This window comes from Hemicordylus capensis, chromosome 1 (assembly GCF_027244095.1).
Source record: "Hemicordylus capensis ecotype Gifberg chromosome 1, rHemCap1.1.pri, whole genome shotgun sequence".
NCBI lineage: Eukaryota > Metazoa > Chordata > Lepidosauria > Squamata > Cordylidae > Hemicordylus > Hemicordylus capensis.
The window spans coordinates 124,106,531-124,121,124 of NC_069657.1; the positions used below are offsets into that span (position 1 = coordinate 124,106,531).

At 43.5% G+C, this 14,594-nt stretch overlaps 2 protein-coding genes across 9 annotated transcripts in view; both read right to left on the reverse strand.

The window, feature by feature from the left end:
* Window positions 1–6,174: 6,174 nt before the first annotated feature.
* KCNJ11 (potassium inwardly rectifying channel subfamily J member 11) lies at window positions 6,175–9,728 on the reverse strand. Its single transcript, XM_053285974.1, has one exon. The coding sequence runs from the start codon at window positions 9,047–9,049 to the stop codon at window positions 7,844–7,846; it is 1,206 nt and encodes a 401-aa protein (XP_053141949.1). The 5' UTR covers window positions 9,050–9,728; the 3' UTR covers window positions 6,175–7,843.
* Window positions 9,729–13,324: 3,596 nt separating this feature from the next.
* ABCC8 (ATP binding cassette subfamily C member 8) overlaps window positions 13,325–14,594 on the reverse strand; it is a 155,497-nt gene continuing 154,227 nt past the window's right edge. For all 8 annotated transcript variants that reach the window (XM_053283142.1, XM_053283144.1, XM_053283140.1 and 5 more), the window contains one exon: window positions 13,325–13,546. In XM_053283142.1, coding sequence (XP_053139117.1) covers window positions 13,409–13,546 — 138 coding nt within the window. In that variant the 3' untranslated portion in view covers window positions 13,325–13,408. The remainder of the gene's footprint in view (window positions 13,547–14,594) is intronic.

Below are 14,594 nucleotides of genomic sequence, written 5' to 3' on the forward strand. Positions count from 1 at the left end.
TAAATGCACACAGCAGTGTGGGTATCACCGCAATACCTGCATTTTGCTGCGTAGTATATCAGCAGCAAGAATTCTTAGTTGCTGTCACTATCAGACTATTATGTTGAAAATATTTCATGTTAAAAAAATCCACAAGGAAAGATGGCACTCTGGGATTCATGTTCATATAAAGCTTCCAAACTGTGTTTACTAGTACCATTATACAAACAAACAAACAAACTAAAAGTACATACAAACATCATACTGGCAATACTCCAATGAAACAAAGCAAAAATAAGAGGTGGGAAAAGTTAAGGATTTATTTTAAAAGGTCATTTATAATGCACACATAGCTTCTTTTTACATATTATTAGAATTAGCAGACCATCAACAAACAGGTGCTGGAATTCCCTGAGTGGTGACTGCTTCATGTAGGGAGCTCTTCAGGACATACCGTAGTGTTGACTCAGTGTCTTGAGCAACTGTGATCCGATTACACTGACTCTAGATTCTCTGCATTGGTAACCCATGAAGAGACAAGAATGGATGGTGAATTCATCCTGCTAATTTTCAGAGAAATGATGGCTTTCCTGAAGCAAATAACAAAATACTCATTGCGGTCATTCACACAACCAGAAACTATTCTACCTGGGTTGGGAGCTGTGTGTGCTCCCAATTTTCAGTTGTGTGGAAGCAAAGTAGGAAAACCTGGGTAGAAGTGATTGTATGGAAGCAAGTTCGGAGGAAAAGCTACCCAGGTTTTCTGCCTACCTTGCTTCCACACAACTGTAAATTGGGAGCATGCACAACTCCCAAACCTGGGTAGAACACAGCTTTTGATTGTGTGAATGATTTCATTGACTTCAGTGATGCCAAAATCCCCATCTAGTTCTGTATTGACATTTCCCTCAGCTCATCCTTCGTTGGCAGCTGCTCAGGTTTTTCCAGCCAAGCCTCTTCTTGATATGTTGCTGTGATGGTGCCACATTGTGAAGGACACAACTTGTATTAGAACAGCTTGTGTTGATTTATTACCCATGTGTTCTGACTGGCAAAGGATGTGCTGCATTTGCCTGTATTATTAAAGTTGTCCTGCAAATTTTTGGCTGCTCTTTCAAGCACTCCTGCAGTACTAGATTTGCTTTCATTGGATTGTCCCTCCATTCTGAAGTTCACTTTCCCAGATTTTAGAAACCAAAGATTAAATGTTCAGTCCTATACCACTGAATTGAAGCAGAAGCTCACAACATCAATAACTGGACGGACGGCTCTGGTGGGACACTACTGATGACCAATCTGCCTGCACTGGAAACTGATTCCAGGCCCACTACTGTTACAGCTATCCACTACTGTGCATAGATGAATCCTGCTTGTATTTATGTGGACATGCAGATCTTGCAGGCACTCTGCCTTGCTTTTCCAAACGGCTTTAACTTTAGCTGCCCACTTGTTTGTCCCACTGTGTAATGACCAGTCTCCCCTCCCTCTAAAGAGTTAACAGAAAGTGAAGCCTTGTCTTGACTGACAGGCTGATGAACTCCAGAGCTCAACTAATCCATACTCCAGGTGGGTGGGACCTAGAGAGCTGTTGTTGGGAATTCTGAGAAGAAGAAAGGAAGTCTGTGCTGGAGGAGCAACGAGGACATGCAGCAATGGAGTTTTGCTGCAACAGGATGACTGTAGATTCTTGTGAGACAGGATTGCAGGAGGCTTGATTTTCATCAGAAGCTTGGTGAGTTCAAGGGAACATGAAGCCAAGGTTAGCAGTTTCAGAAGTTTAGGGCAAGAGAAAGTGTTTTAGTAAGAACTAGCTGATCTGGCACAGGGCATCTACGCCCCTAGTTCTCCCTGTCTCTCTCTCCCCCACTCTTCATTTCATCTTCAGCCCCAGTCTGTTCTCCCTCCACTTCAGCCCCAGTTCATTTCCTCTTTTCCCCTAAGGCCCAATCCGTTCTCCCCCCTCCCTTCAGCCCGTCCATTCTTCCCCCTCCCTTCAGCCCAAGTCCGTTCTCCCCCCTCCCTTCAGCCCCAGTCCATTCTCCCCCTCCCAGTCTGCTTTCTCTCACCGCCCTCCAGCAGCGCTTTCCCTCACTGCTTGCCTGCCAGTGCTTTTCCTCACTGCCCACTGGCTGGCCAGTCAGCCTGGCTGCAGCTTCTCCTCACTGCCAGCCAGCCGGCCGGCCAGCCTGGCCGCTGCTTTCACTCATTGCCTGGCACCTGGCCTGTCCACCGCTTTCCCTCACCACCTGCTGCCCAACCTGGCCACCTTGTTTCGTCCATCCCCACCGCTATCTGGCAGCTGCTCGCAAACTCTCACGAGAGCTGCCATGCATGGGATTAGCGACGCATACACACACACACAATTTCTGTTTCTTTGGTGTGTGCTTTGCATTTCCTAAATATCTGTTCTTTGCAACGGAGTATCTAAGTTTTTAAAGTGAACCGTCCTGAATTCCCTGGGCACTTTTGAAGTAATCTTGTAACCTAATAAGTATTTTTAATTGTATCTAAAAGCTGAGAAAGCCTCAGATAGAAGCAGTCTGTAGTATTTGAATATTTGGGCCTCTAAGTCAATATAAGTCTTTTAGTAACTGTATGTATTCAAATTTAATTTTGAAACTATTTTGGATGTCCTCAGGCCATTTAAGCAGGAAACATAATACTGGAGTCAGAGAAATAAACCTAGCTGACAAACAAGCCAATTAAAGCCTGGACTCATAGCAATTTAAAGCAATCAGTTTAAACTGCTGTATTGTACACTAAGGGCAAATTCAAAAGGGCCTTTTGGCAGTGGGTAATTTCCTTCGTAAGGCTGCTATCTTTCTTTCTGACAGAGGTTCTATGTCTTGAACAGGGAAATGCTCCACATTTTGAGTCTCCGTTATGCAGCTGTTGAGGGCACAACAGTCTTTGGGAACAGAAAAAGATAGCAGCCCCTTGTGGAATTGCGACTGTGGAAATGTCCTAAATGCTTTTGGATTGGGTCGGTAGGTAATGAGACCTCTAGAAAAACAGTGATTTGAATGACAGGAGAAAAATACGATAACTGTACAAGCTGTACAAAGCATTAAACAGTCTTAACTGAAAGGATGGAGGTCCCGTCATTAGTTTCACAAGATGACTTTCAAGTGGTTAACTTGTCATCTGAGAGTTGATAGGGTCATATGGACTGATGTAGTTTATGAGCTGAGGGAATGGACGCCAGCTGTTATTCTTATCTGAGCTGAAATCTAGCTCCTCTCCTTGACAGCAACCCAGTATTCCCACTTATTCATCTATAATTTTCAGCAAAGGGCCACTGGTTCTGATGCACAAGGGCAGTCTATGACATTTTGCTGCCTGACGTGAAGGCCAATATGCCGCCCCCTCCATCTGTGGGCAAATGCTCAGCTTTCTTAGGCCATGTTGCCAAGGTGTGGCAGCAGTGGCAGTAGCACATGAGCATTATCAGATTATGCCACCAAGCCAAGCAGGGCTGGCAAGGGTAGCTTTGGGGGAGCCAGGGGAAAGAAGAGGTGCACCCCGTGGGGCAGGGAAGGGAACATGAACATCACTTTCCAGTGGGGCGAGGAAGAGCAGTGACAGCAAGTGGCAGGTAGGACAGCCCCCTATGGCCTTCCTTGCACTCATGCCAGAGGTGACTGCTCATGGGCCACCCCTGCTGATGAGGAAGGGGGTCACTGGTTAATTTCTGAAAATATACCTCAACCCTGCTGCACAGGAGCTTACCTGCCAAACTCCATTCACCAGCATTAATGCTGCCTCTCCCAAGTCTCTTATCATATAAGCATCCTTTGTACAAAATTCTGTTTAAAATAATCTCACATGCCAAAACACTGCTCTCACCCTTCCTGCCCACCCAAACATCCTTGTTATCTACGAAGTCTCTTTTCCCACTGACCCAATTCACCACGCCCATTCTATAACCCTCCCCTCCCTCTTGATGGCAGTTTGCAAATTTTACACTCTCCGCACACTTTAATATCTGTACTGCTAATTTAAGGAAGGGCTGGAAGAGGGGGAACAGACTTACTTTGTGTGAGATGTAGTTGTGGTTGTTGATAAATCAGTCCTCTGGCCTATGAATTGCTTCCTGGGTCTGAAGCTTGTTCAGTAATTTGCTTCGTGTGTGATAAAGTGCTGTGGACCACATTAGGGATAAGTGCTGTGGCTGACACTGGAGAACTCAAAGGACCGGCAGGCCTTATGTTTGGTACCATTAACCAAGATTAATGTTATTTTAAATAACAAATGTTAGATTAAAGACGAGGGATACAGATATGTATTTTGGTGAAAACTACTGTATTCTGCCTCAATCTAAACGCATAAATAAACAAATGATATGTGATGTGATAGAAATGTTAAGCACACAAGTTGATGTGGTATTGAAATCAATATTTGGCATTGTGGTTGAAAAGCAGTATAGAAATTCAGTACATAATGAAATAGAATAAAGAACCCCTTCAAGCACACAAGTGGTTTCATATGCATTGTGAGCTGTTATTCGGGTTTCTCTCCTGATTAGAGCTCTTCACAGTTCAGCAGGGGACACTGTGACACCCCCCTCCCTGGTTTTTCTGCCTATGTTTGCAAGGCTAGTTTCAATACCCTTGCTATAGACACAATTCTTCCAGGTAGCCCTTTGGATCTGTGTCACCCTGTAGATTCACTCTACTATTATTTTAATTTTCTTATTATTAGTGGGCTGTTTCCCTGGGTCACTAATGGCTCATTTGCCTTGAATGGCCTTCATTTTTCTGTCCTCAAGGTGTTATCAGGGGCATAAATACAATTTCAGGGAATGATTAGAAGATATTTCAGTAGAGAGACAAATCAAGATGCAGCGAAGTCCAAAGGCCCAATCTTGGGTACTGTCATAGTTAATTTGCAAAAAGCAGCATACTGAAAGAGCAGCTGTGATCTTACAATAACTACAGCAACATTATACTGTATAGCACTCACAGTTCCCCCTTTGATGCTAAGGGTGACATGCATATTTCATATAAAGGCCTACGGAATTGTTTATCACAATATCTACTTAGTATGTAGAACAAAGGAGCTGGTTAGACATAGAAGAGGCTCCTGAAGAATGAGATGTGATCTGAAACAGAGAAGGAGGGTACGACTAGTACCCAGTTGCCTGGATATTATAGGGAAAATGAAAAAAAAAACACAACACCTGGAATAAATGTGTGTACAGAGGGATTAGCAGTAGAACTCCAAATAAAGAACCCGAGGTGAATATACTTCACTATAGATTAATGTCAAAATAATAATAATTGCTAAGCCTACTGCTATTTAATTAAAATTCTCAAATATTTAATTAACAAACTTGTTTGTTAAATTTAAATTCAGAGATAAGACAACTGTTTCTTGCTGTCATGGTATTTCTGACTTTGCACCTGTTATTCTAAGGATATAGAAACTTATGCTTCTTACAAAGGTGGCATCATTAGTATGAGGCCTTGAAGCAGTTGGGTCATAAACGCCTTCCTTCCTTCCACCCAGTTAGTGACACAAGGGGAATCTTAGCAACTGGAGGTGTAAACATCTCCTGAATAGCCTCTTCTGGTCTAGCTTTTCCCTCTCATGGCCGTTCCACTTGCAGACAATCCTAATTCAGGCCCAGGAGAGGGCCACACATGCTTGCTTGAACTAATTCTTAGACCTTAATAAGGTCATTGAAGAAGTCTACATGTGCATGCACAACATAAACACATGTGTGTGCACACATGCGCGTGCGCGCGCACACACACACACACACACACACACACACACACACAGAGGCGATTAAGCCACAAATTAGTAAAGTAGATGCACTTATATTTAAACTTGTATTGTCTTAACCAACAGGGCTAAACAATTTAAGTCCAACTGATTTGGCTTAATTGGCATGTGAAGTACAAGCTCGGTCGGTCGCATTTCAACACGCCACATGTCTAATCTTTCAGATACTAAATAAGCTACCCTAGAGAGCAAACACAGTGAATTGTTTTTCTGTTTGAAATTAATGAATCTGTGTGATGATTAAACAATATTAAAGTAAAGGCAAGATGGAAAGATTGCCAGGATCAGATGGCAGATTAAAAGCACTGACCTCCCTGGAAGAAACTTGCAATTCACAAGGGTGAGATATCAAAATTGGCCTCAAATGGACTAAACAAAAGGATCTTAATAGAAATATTTTAGCACTGCTGAATTTTAATAAATGTAGCTTTTTATTCATGTGCTGCTTTTATAAAAATTGTTATGTCTCTTAGTTCCATGCTACAAGTTGTTTCAATTTTATGTATAATACTGTGCAGAGGGTGCAAAAAACCTGCCTTATTTTTTTTTTTAAGTTTGCACAATGAATAGTGTAACAACTTTTGTAAAGGCATGCAAATGTATCAAAACATATACATGCACATTTAACTTGCATTGAGACTTTATCTTTGGAATTACAATTTATATTCTTATAAAATGTTGTTTGCTAAGTAAGGTAAGATCCCATGCACTTTTTACCATTACATGCTTGGTCCACAATTCTGTATTGGCTAGAAACTGAATAACACAAATAAAAGTAATGTAGATTTAAATGTGACAATGAAGTAGTTGGATTTAAATGTATTTAATTTCAATACAATGATGGGAGAAAATTAGTTCTAAGTACTGTCATTGATCTAGTTTGTGATTTGGGTTGCCAAAGCCCAGTTTAATGAAAATCTCACAGTGGGTTCAGTGGAATTGCTCTATTATTAGCAAATGCTGAATTGCCCCCAAAGTGTGCCATCAATTAAATCAACATGAATTCTTTCCAGACTTTGCAATTGCAATTCATTGGCAAATGCTGTTTAAGTTAATGCTGTGGAAGATGTAAAAATACTGACTACACAGTATTACTTCTTTCTTTCTTACACAAGGGACATTCCCCAGAAAGCTTTTTCAGCATAAAGCATTTTCAAAACCCCGCCCCACACCCAACCCACACCCACCTTTTTTGGTGGGGGGAGAGATTAAGATTAGCAGTTAAATTCAAATTATGATCAAGGATTTAATCCTGCATTTCAATTACAATAGGCATAATTGTTCAAAAATTCAGGAATAGGCACTAATACAAAGAAGAAAGGTTTGCAGTTGTTTTAAGGCAGGAAGCAAGACAACTGAAATCCATTTAAGACATTTCATGTTTCTGGTCTGCAGCCAGTTGCAACCGCAACTGTTATCTCGTGTAACCATATCATTTTTGGAACATCTTTTTCATTTGCTATGTCACAACACACTGAGGGCAGAACTGAATTTAACTTAGTTAGAACAAAACAAAAAGGTGCCATAAGACTATGTGTCTCATAACTCACTAGCTATGAAAGAACCCATGCAATATTATTTATAAGTTAAATTAATCTGTACATTTATATCTTTAAGACTTAAAGCACTGCAGTGTAAACAGGCACTCTTGTGTCTACAGTCTTTCTTTTGTAATAAATATTAATTACTGGTTTTCTTGTTATTAAGCTTAACAAATTGAACAACTTTTCTGTACTGGTACGGAGAATTTTTTTTTAACATAAAGAGATAAAACCATTAGGTGAATTCTATGCAATGCAAAGGCATGAATAATACTACCCAATACACAGAAAACAATTTGTCAGCAAAAGGCATATTTCAGTTTTGATTGTTTATCCACCCAAGTGATTATGCAAATAAATAAGAATGTCAAAAGAGAGGGTATGAATGCCCAGTTTTCTGTAGATGTTCTGGATCAACCATTATTCCTGCACCAGATTATCTCACGTACCTTGTGGAACCAACTTCAGTAACAAAAATAGAAGACATTTCCGGGTATGTTTATTGCATCCACCAGACACAAGATCTATATGGTGTGTCAGGAAGGCTCATCAGCTATACTAAATTTGGGTTTCAACCTAATAGACCTTTTCCTAATGGTGCCCTTAGGTGACAAGGAGATGGAGTCCATAATGCTCCTGTCTTCATCCAGTTGCCTAGCAGTGCAGTTAGGAGTGGGCACCTTCACCGTGTTGCCAAACTTGGAGTAGTCTACTGAGTACTGGCCATCCTCTTCTGTCACAATAGGCACAAACCTTTCTCCCCAAAGGATCTCATCAGCCAAATAGGATGTCCTGGCTTGGGTGGTGATGCCAGTTGTTTCCACCACCCCTTCCAGGATGACTATCACTTCCAGATCTTCATGGTGGTGGAGATTGGCTGGGGCAACATCGTACAGAGGACTGTTCTTGTCTATCACATGGTAGATGATGAGTGGGGAGACCAGGAAGATGCTGTTGCCCCCTACTGGGTTCTCCATCTGAATGTCTATCTGGTTGAGGGGCACCACCTCACCCTCCAGGGAGTTAGTTTTCTTCACCACTTGCATACGGATGGTGGCGCTGATGATCATGCTCTTGCGCAGATCACCAACCCGCATCATGAAGCAGAGTTTGCTCTCCCTGAGGGCAATCACAGCATGCTTGCTGAAGATGAGCGTCTCTGCCCGGCGGTGTGCTTGGGCAGTCTTCATGAAGATGCAGCCCAGCATGATGGCATTGATCACCTGCCCCACAATGTTCTGTATAATAAGTATGAGGATAGCAGCTGGGCACTCCTCAGTCATCATGCGGCCCCCAAAGCCGATGGTCACCTGCACCTCGATGGAGAAGAGGAAAGCCGAGGTGAAGGAGTGGATGTCAGTGACACAGGGCACAAATTCCACCGCTGCCGCCCCCAACCCCCCGTTGGCACCTTGCAGGTGTATCCTGGTGCTCTGGTGCAAGTCCCCGTGAGCAAAGGCGATGAGCCACCAGATCATGGCGAACAGCAGCCAACTGCACAGGAAGGACATGGTGAAGATGAGCAGCGTGTGAGGCCACTTAAGGTCCACCAGCGTGGTGAAGACGTCCTGCAGGAAGCGGCCCTGCTCCCGGATGTTCTTGTGCGCCACATTGCACGTGCCGTTCTTGCCCACGAACCTGGCCCTCCTCTCCCGGGCACGGTAACGGGCGTGATCGGGGACATCCTCGGCCAGCCGGGTCAGGACATACTCGTCCGGGATGAGCCCCTTCCTGGACAGCATGGCTGGCCTGGACTCCCCGCCGCCGCGCTCACCACTGTCCCGTGCCCGCTACTGCTGCGGGGCTGCCATCAGCCGCAGACAGAGAGTTGTGGCCGCCGGCAACTCTTCCTTCTTCAGCCTCACTCGGTCACCCCGGCCGCTTCTTCAGCCGCCGGTCCTCCCGCCACGGCCAGATCTGCTCTCCGCAGCTGCGCACGCCAATCACAGCCAACGCCGGCTTTTGCATAGGAGGCGGGAGGTGGAGAGGAGGCTTTCCATGGTTCCCGGCTGCAGCGAACCAGCTGCGACAGGAGATTACCCAGCGAGGCACTGTGACTGGCCCTAAATTAAGGAGCTGCTGCGCCACCAGCAATGGGGGAACCGCAGGCAGAGACGCCTTCAAACGCGAGCCGCTGGCACGACTGCAGCGCTCCCTCGGTTAGTCAAGGCACTTGACTTGAGCGTCCAGGAGCAGCAGGGGGCGCTGTCGCGCAAGGGAATCCCAAGCCCAGGTGACTCCCGAGGCTGGGGTCGGACGCCGGCTCTGTCACAAGACTGGCCAAGCAAGTCCAGGATGGGGGATGCGGCGGCGCTATTTGTTGTTCGTCACCCCATTCCCAAAAGGGCATGGCCCAAGAAGGGATCCTTCCAGCTGCCGGGAGAGGGGGAAGCGGAGGGAGGAATGAAGCGTTGTTAGTGTGTGCAAGGCCTGGAAGCGTCAGCCGCACCGCGCCTGCTCAGAGTGTCTCTTTATCTATCATACCGTAAGAGGCCCGTCTTACAGGAGCCATCTGCTAAAAGGGCGGGGGCTGGATGCTTTCACCCAGGCAAGGCTCTTTCCCTCGACCTTGGAAAAGTAGTCAGCTGCAGAGAAGGGGAAGGGCACGGGCTCCTAGTAGAAAAGGAAGAGTCTTTTGATACCTGAAAGATGAACAGATTTATTGTCGCATAAGCTTTCGTGGACTGCAGCCTACCATCTTATGTATGAAGTGACATCCTCAGTTGGCAGATATATACACGAGTATTGAAAAATGAAACCTGTAAACGGTGGGGGCTGGGGCTAAAAGGCCATGAAATGCTACAAGGACAGTCTGTGACATTTAAATGGAAAGCTCAAATATATGCAAGATAAGCAAAGTGATCTCTCAGAACAATGGTAATTAGTGGCAACACAATTTATCTAATAGTGCCACATGTATCTGTAGTGAGGGTGAAATCTCTGGTCTTGATTAAAATGTAGGAAACGGGTGCACTTATAGTCATCAGTTTCTTCAAGTACTATGCAAAGAACAGATTATTAAACCATCATGACTCCCATTGCAGGAAACTAGTTTTCTTTTGCATATGGACATATTGCGCATACATCTTCTTTTTTATGTTTTGTACAGCCAGGGCATAGTTACTTAAGGTGATGACAATGATGCTATTTCTATGCAGGTATACAACACAGCCTATCTTAATACCCTATATTATTTCACTACTTCATTGTAGCAATATTTTTGAGAACATTCTAAATTTACATTCAAAAACTTATATTGCAAAAGGACACCAGACCATTTATATTAAATAAATGTGATTCAGGACTGAAGCCAAACAGTCTTTATTGCCATCACATAAAATATATTATTGCAAGTTGTTTCCTCCATAGAAATGGTAAAATTTGATGGCTTCTTCTATCATTAGTCAAATCAATATACTCCTGTAGGAACCAGCAAAGTCTGCTGAATGAATTACATATGAATATAATTATTTATGAATATCATTTTTTGGGACAATATATTAAGAATGTTAAATAGGTTTCAGTATGAGCTAATCAGAAGGTGAGTTGAGGATGAAAACAACTTTCTGTCTGCCTCTTTGAAGTTATCATTCTGTAATAACTGTAATGATAACTGCCTCTTTGAAGTAATTATCATATTATATTATCACTAGCTGACCCCGCACAGAGCATCTGTGCGCTCTTTGGGGCCGGCGGTTACCTCTTCCCCCCCACCTTCTGCCCGAGTCTCTGCTTCCTGACCACGGCCGACCTGTGCCGGACCCAGCCACCTCTCCTCCCCACCCCCATTTCTGCCCCCCTCCCCTCCTGGGCCTTGCCTCCGCGGCCGGGCCCACCACCTCTGGCCTCCATGGCCGGGCCTTCTGCCGCTGCAGCAACCAATCCTCCTGGGTGCACCTCAGCCAGTCAGCTGGGCGCTGGGACGCACATTCCAAGGCACACCCAGGAGAATTAAATATATAGAAACTGTACTATGTGGTGTTTCATTATGTTGATTTCAACTTTTTTGGAAGTTCTTTTTTTAAAATTGTGAGTTCAGAGACACAAACCTTAGCTCTGCAGGTGTCTCAGATATTATATAGCAGATGTTCCAGTGGTTTTTGGGTTCTTGGAGGGTTATTTGAGGGGTGTAATGTTTCATTTCCTTGGTTCTTTGAACCTGTCTGCACAGTTGGTTTTCAGTGCAGCTGTCTTACATGTATACAACTCGGTTTGCAATTGCATAGAAAGAGCTCCATGTACATACCTTTATGGACACATTACAATAAACACATGGAGATCAGGAGTGGAGAGTGTGCATGCACACAATCAATCCCATTTACCCCATTCCACACTATGGATTTGGTTTCTGACCATTGTAATGGTCAGGAACCATAAGATAAACTAGCTGTTTCACACAAGATACCATGTGCGATGTTGACATAGACCCCTCTCTGCATCAATTTAACTATGCCTAACTTCAAGGAGCACAGTGAAAAAATGGGACAACAACTAAATGTAAAGAAGACTAAACTAATGACAACAGGTACAACAACTAGCCTCAGAATTGATAATGAAGACATTGAAGTTGTGGATAGCGTTTGCCTTTTAGGATTGACCATCAACAGTAAAGGATTCAGCAGTGAAGAAACACGCCATAGATGACTAGCACTTGGTAGGGCTGCAATGAAGGTCTTGGAAAGGATATTTAGATGCCATGATGTGTCTATATACCTACAAAGATTAGAATAGTTCGGACAATGGTTTTCCCCATGGCATTCTATAGATGTGAAATCTGGCCTTTGAAGAAGCAAGACAGAAAAAGTATTGATGCTTATGAACTTTGGTGCTGGAGAAGACTTTTGAGGATACCATGCACAGCAAGGAAAACAAATGGATCATAGAACACTCAATCTCAATTTTCACTCGAGGCACAAATGACCAGACTCAAACTATCATACTTTGGACACATTATGTGAAGACTCAGCTCCCTTGAAAAATCCATAATGTTGGGAAACATTGAAGGTAAGAGAAGAAGAGGATGACCAGCAGCAAGGTGGATGGACTCGATTGCAACACCAATGAATGCACCACTGAGAGACCTAAAAGGCCAAGTTGAAGATCATCCTGGAGAGAATCTATGTGGTTGCTAACACCAACTTGACAGCACTCACTCAATCAATCAATCTTCAGGACTGGCATTTCAGGTTGTAACCAGGGAAGCCATGATACTCAGAATTAATGTTAAGTGGCTGACATCCAGACTAACTTTTATTACTCAGGGAGTAGTCTAACAGACTACTAAATTTCAATAGGACTTTCTCTAGCAAATTTAGTCTGAGTGTCAACCAGTGAGCCTAAGATAACATGAGAACTGTCCTGATGGCTCAGGCCCAAGGCCTATCTATTCCAGCATGCTGTTTCCTGTAGTGGCCCACCAGATGCCTCTGGAAGCCCACAAGAAATAAAGGCAGACTCCCCCTCTCCTGCCATTGCTCTCCTGCAACTGGTATTCAGAGGCATCCTGCCTGTGAGCATGGAGATAGCCTATAGCTATCAATACTAGTAGTCATACTAGTAGTCAATACTAGTAGTCATTCACCTGTCCTCCATGAATTTGTCTAAGCCCCTTTTAAAGCCATTCAAGCTGGTGGCCATCACCACATCAATGGCAGAGAATTCCATAGACTAGAATTTCATAGATTTTAGTGAAACAATTCAGATATCTCTTCAATTGTTCTAGTTCAAGCAGTTTGTGTGTTTGGCTCTAAGGCTATGATTCTAGAAGCAGCTGAGCTATAATTCTTCTTACCACTGCTTACTGGGCAAACAGACACTTTGACAGTGGTGGCTCTTTTATATTTAGCAGATGAAGAATGATTGTCCTTATTCAGGTGAGTCTCTCTGGTTGCCCTTGTTTTTTGTTTTTAGATTGTGACCTCTTGTGGGGAAGAGGGAACCCAGTGCTTGAAAGTAGTCAAAGATAACATAGAGCAGAAATAATGTGTGTGCAATGTTCTCAGAATGAAATGACCCAGCCTTTTATTATTAATCAATATTTTATTTACAGGTATTTCGATAATTAGAAAACAGATAATAAAACTGCAATGATTTATGTATATCTACTTGTCTGCTTGGACAAAAGAAGCAAACACGCTGTCTTCTTGCTCCAGAAGAATCTCTGGCTTGTCATATTCCAGAATTACGCCTCGCTTCATTACAATAACCATATCTGCATTAAGAATGGTGTGTACTCGGTGCTGCAAAATAAATGGGTGTGATGAGAATTCTAACTGCCAGATCCAACCACCTAAGATAGAAGGACTTGTAGACAAACATGTTAGTATTAAAAGACAAGCAAAAATGACGACATTTCGCTGAATTTCACTACTCACTTGAATGTAGATTGTCATTTCACTGTGGTCTGGCACGGACACTCTGTTTACACATTCCTTAACCTGCTCTGCACTTTTGGATAGAATTAACAGATCCTGACCTCTTCAAAGCTTCTTTCACTTTAAGAGCGAGTGCTGCTTCTGCATTTAAAATGATCTATTCTGTCTCTTTCTGTGCTGGCTGCTTTGTGTTGGTGAAAGTTTCCAGGCATGCCCATAAATTCCCACTTTTGAAAAGCCAAACATGACCCAGAGTGATGGCCACACTTGAGTTATGAGGACTTTTTTCCAAGTGGAAGAACAATTTGACGGCCAAATTAACTACCTTCATTGGCTAATGTACTTCATCAGTTCATTCAATGAACTACTTCAAAGGTAATGTTCAGGATCACAGTATTGTGGCTGCAGCAAACACTTTGAGTACTAAGGAGTTTTCAAGCTGGAGCTGCCAGTTGGAGCTTCTTCATTCAAGGTAGCTGAGGAAAAGACAAATCACAAGCAAGCCATCTGGGAGCTACTGACTGGAAAACCTTTGTAGAAATTCCCTGATGAGAATCTCTTCTGGGTAGTCCTCAGATTACTGCTGACTCCCCCGCCCCCCGCCCTTTCATTGTATGCAATTTGCCTGAATTAGGCAAGATGAATGCCCTTGCAACTGAGCCTACTGAGACTTAAAAGAACACTTTGTATCTACCGAAGCAGTTCTACTGTAGCCAGTGTGGTGCACTGGTTTAGAGAATGGACTAGGACTGGGGAGACCCACATTCAAATCCCCATTTGGCCATGAAATTCAGTGGGAGGCACTGTGCCAGTCACATCTCTCTCAGCCTAGCCTACCTCACAGAGTTGTTGTGAGGATAAACATGATCATGTTTGGGCTCCTTAGAGGAAGAGTGTGATAAAAATGTTTTTT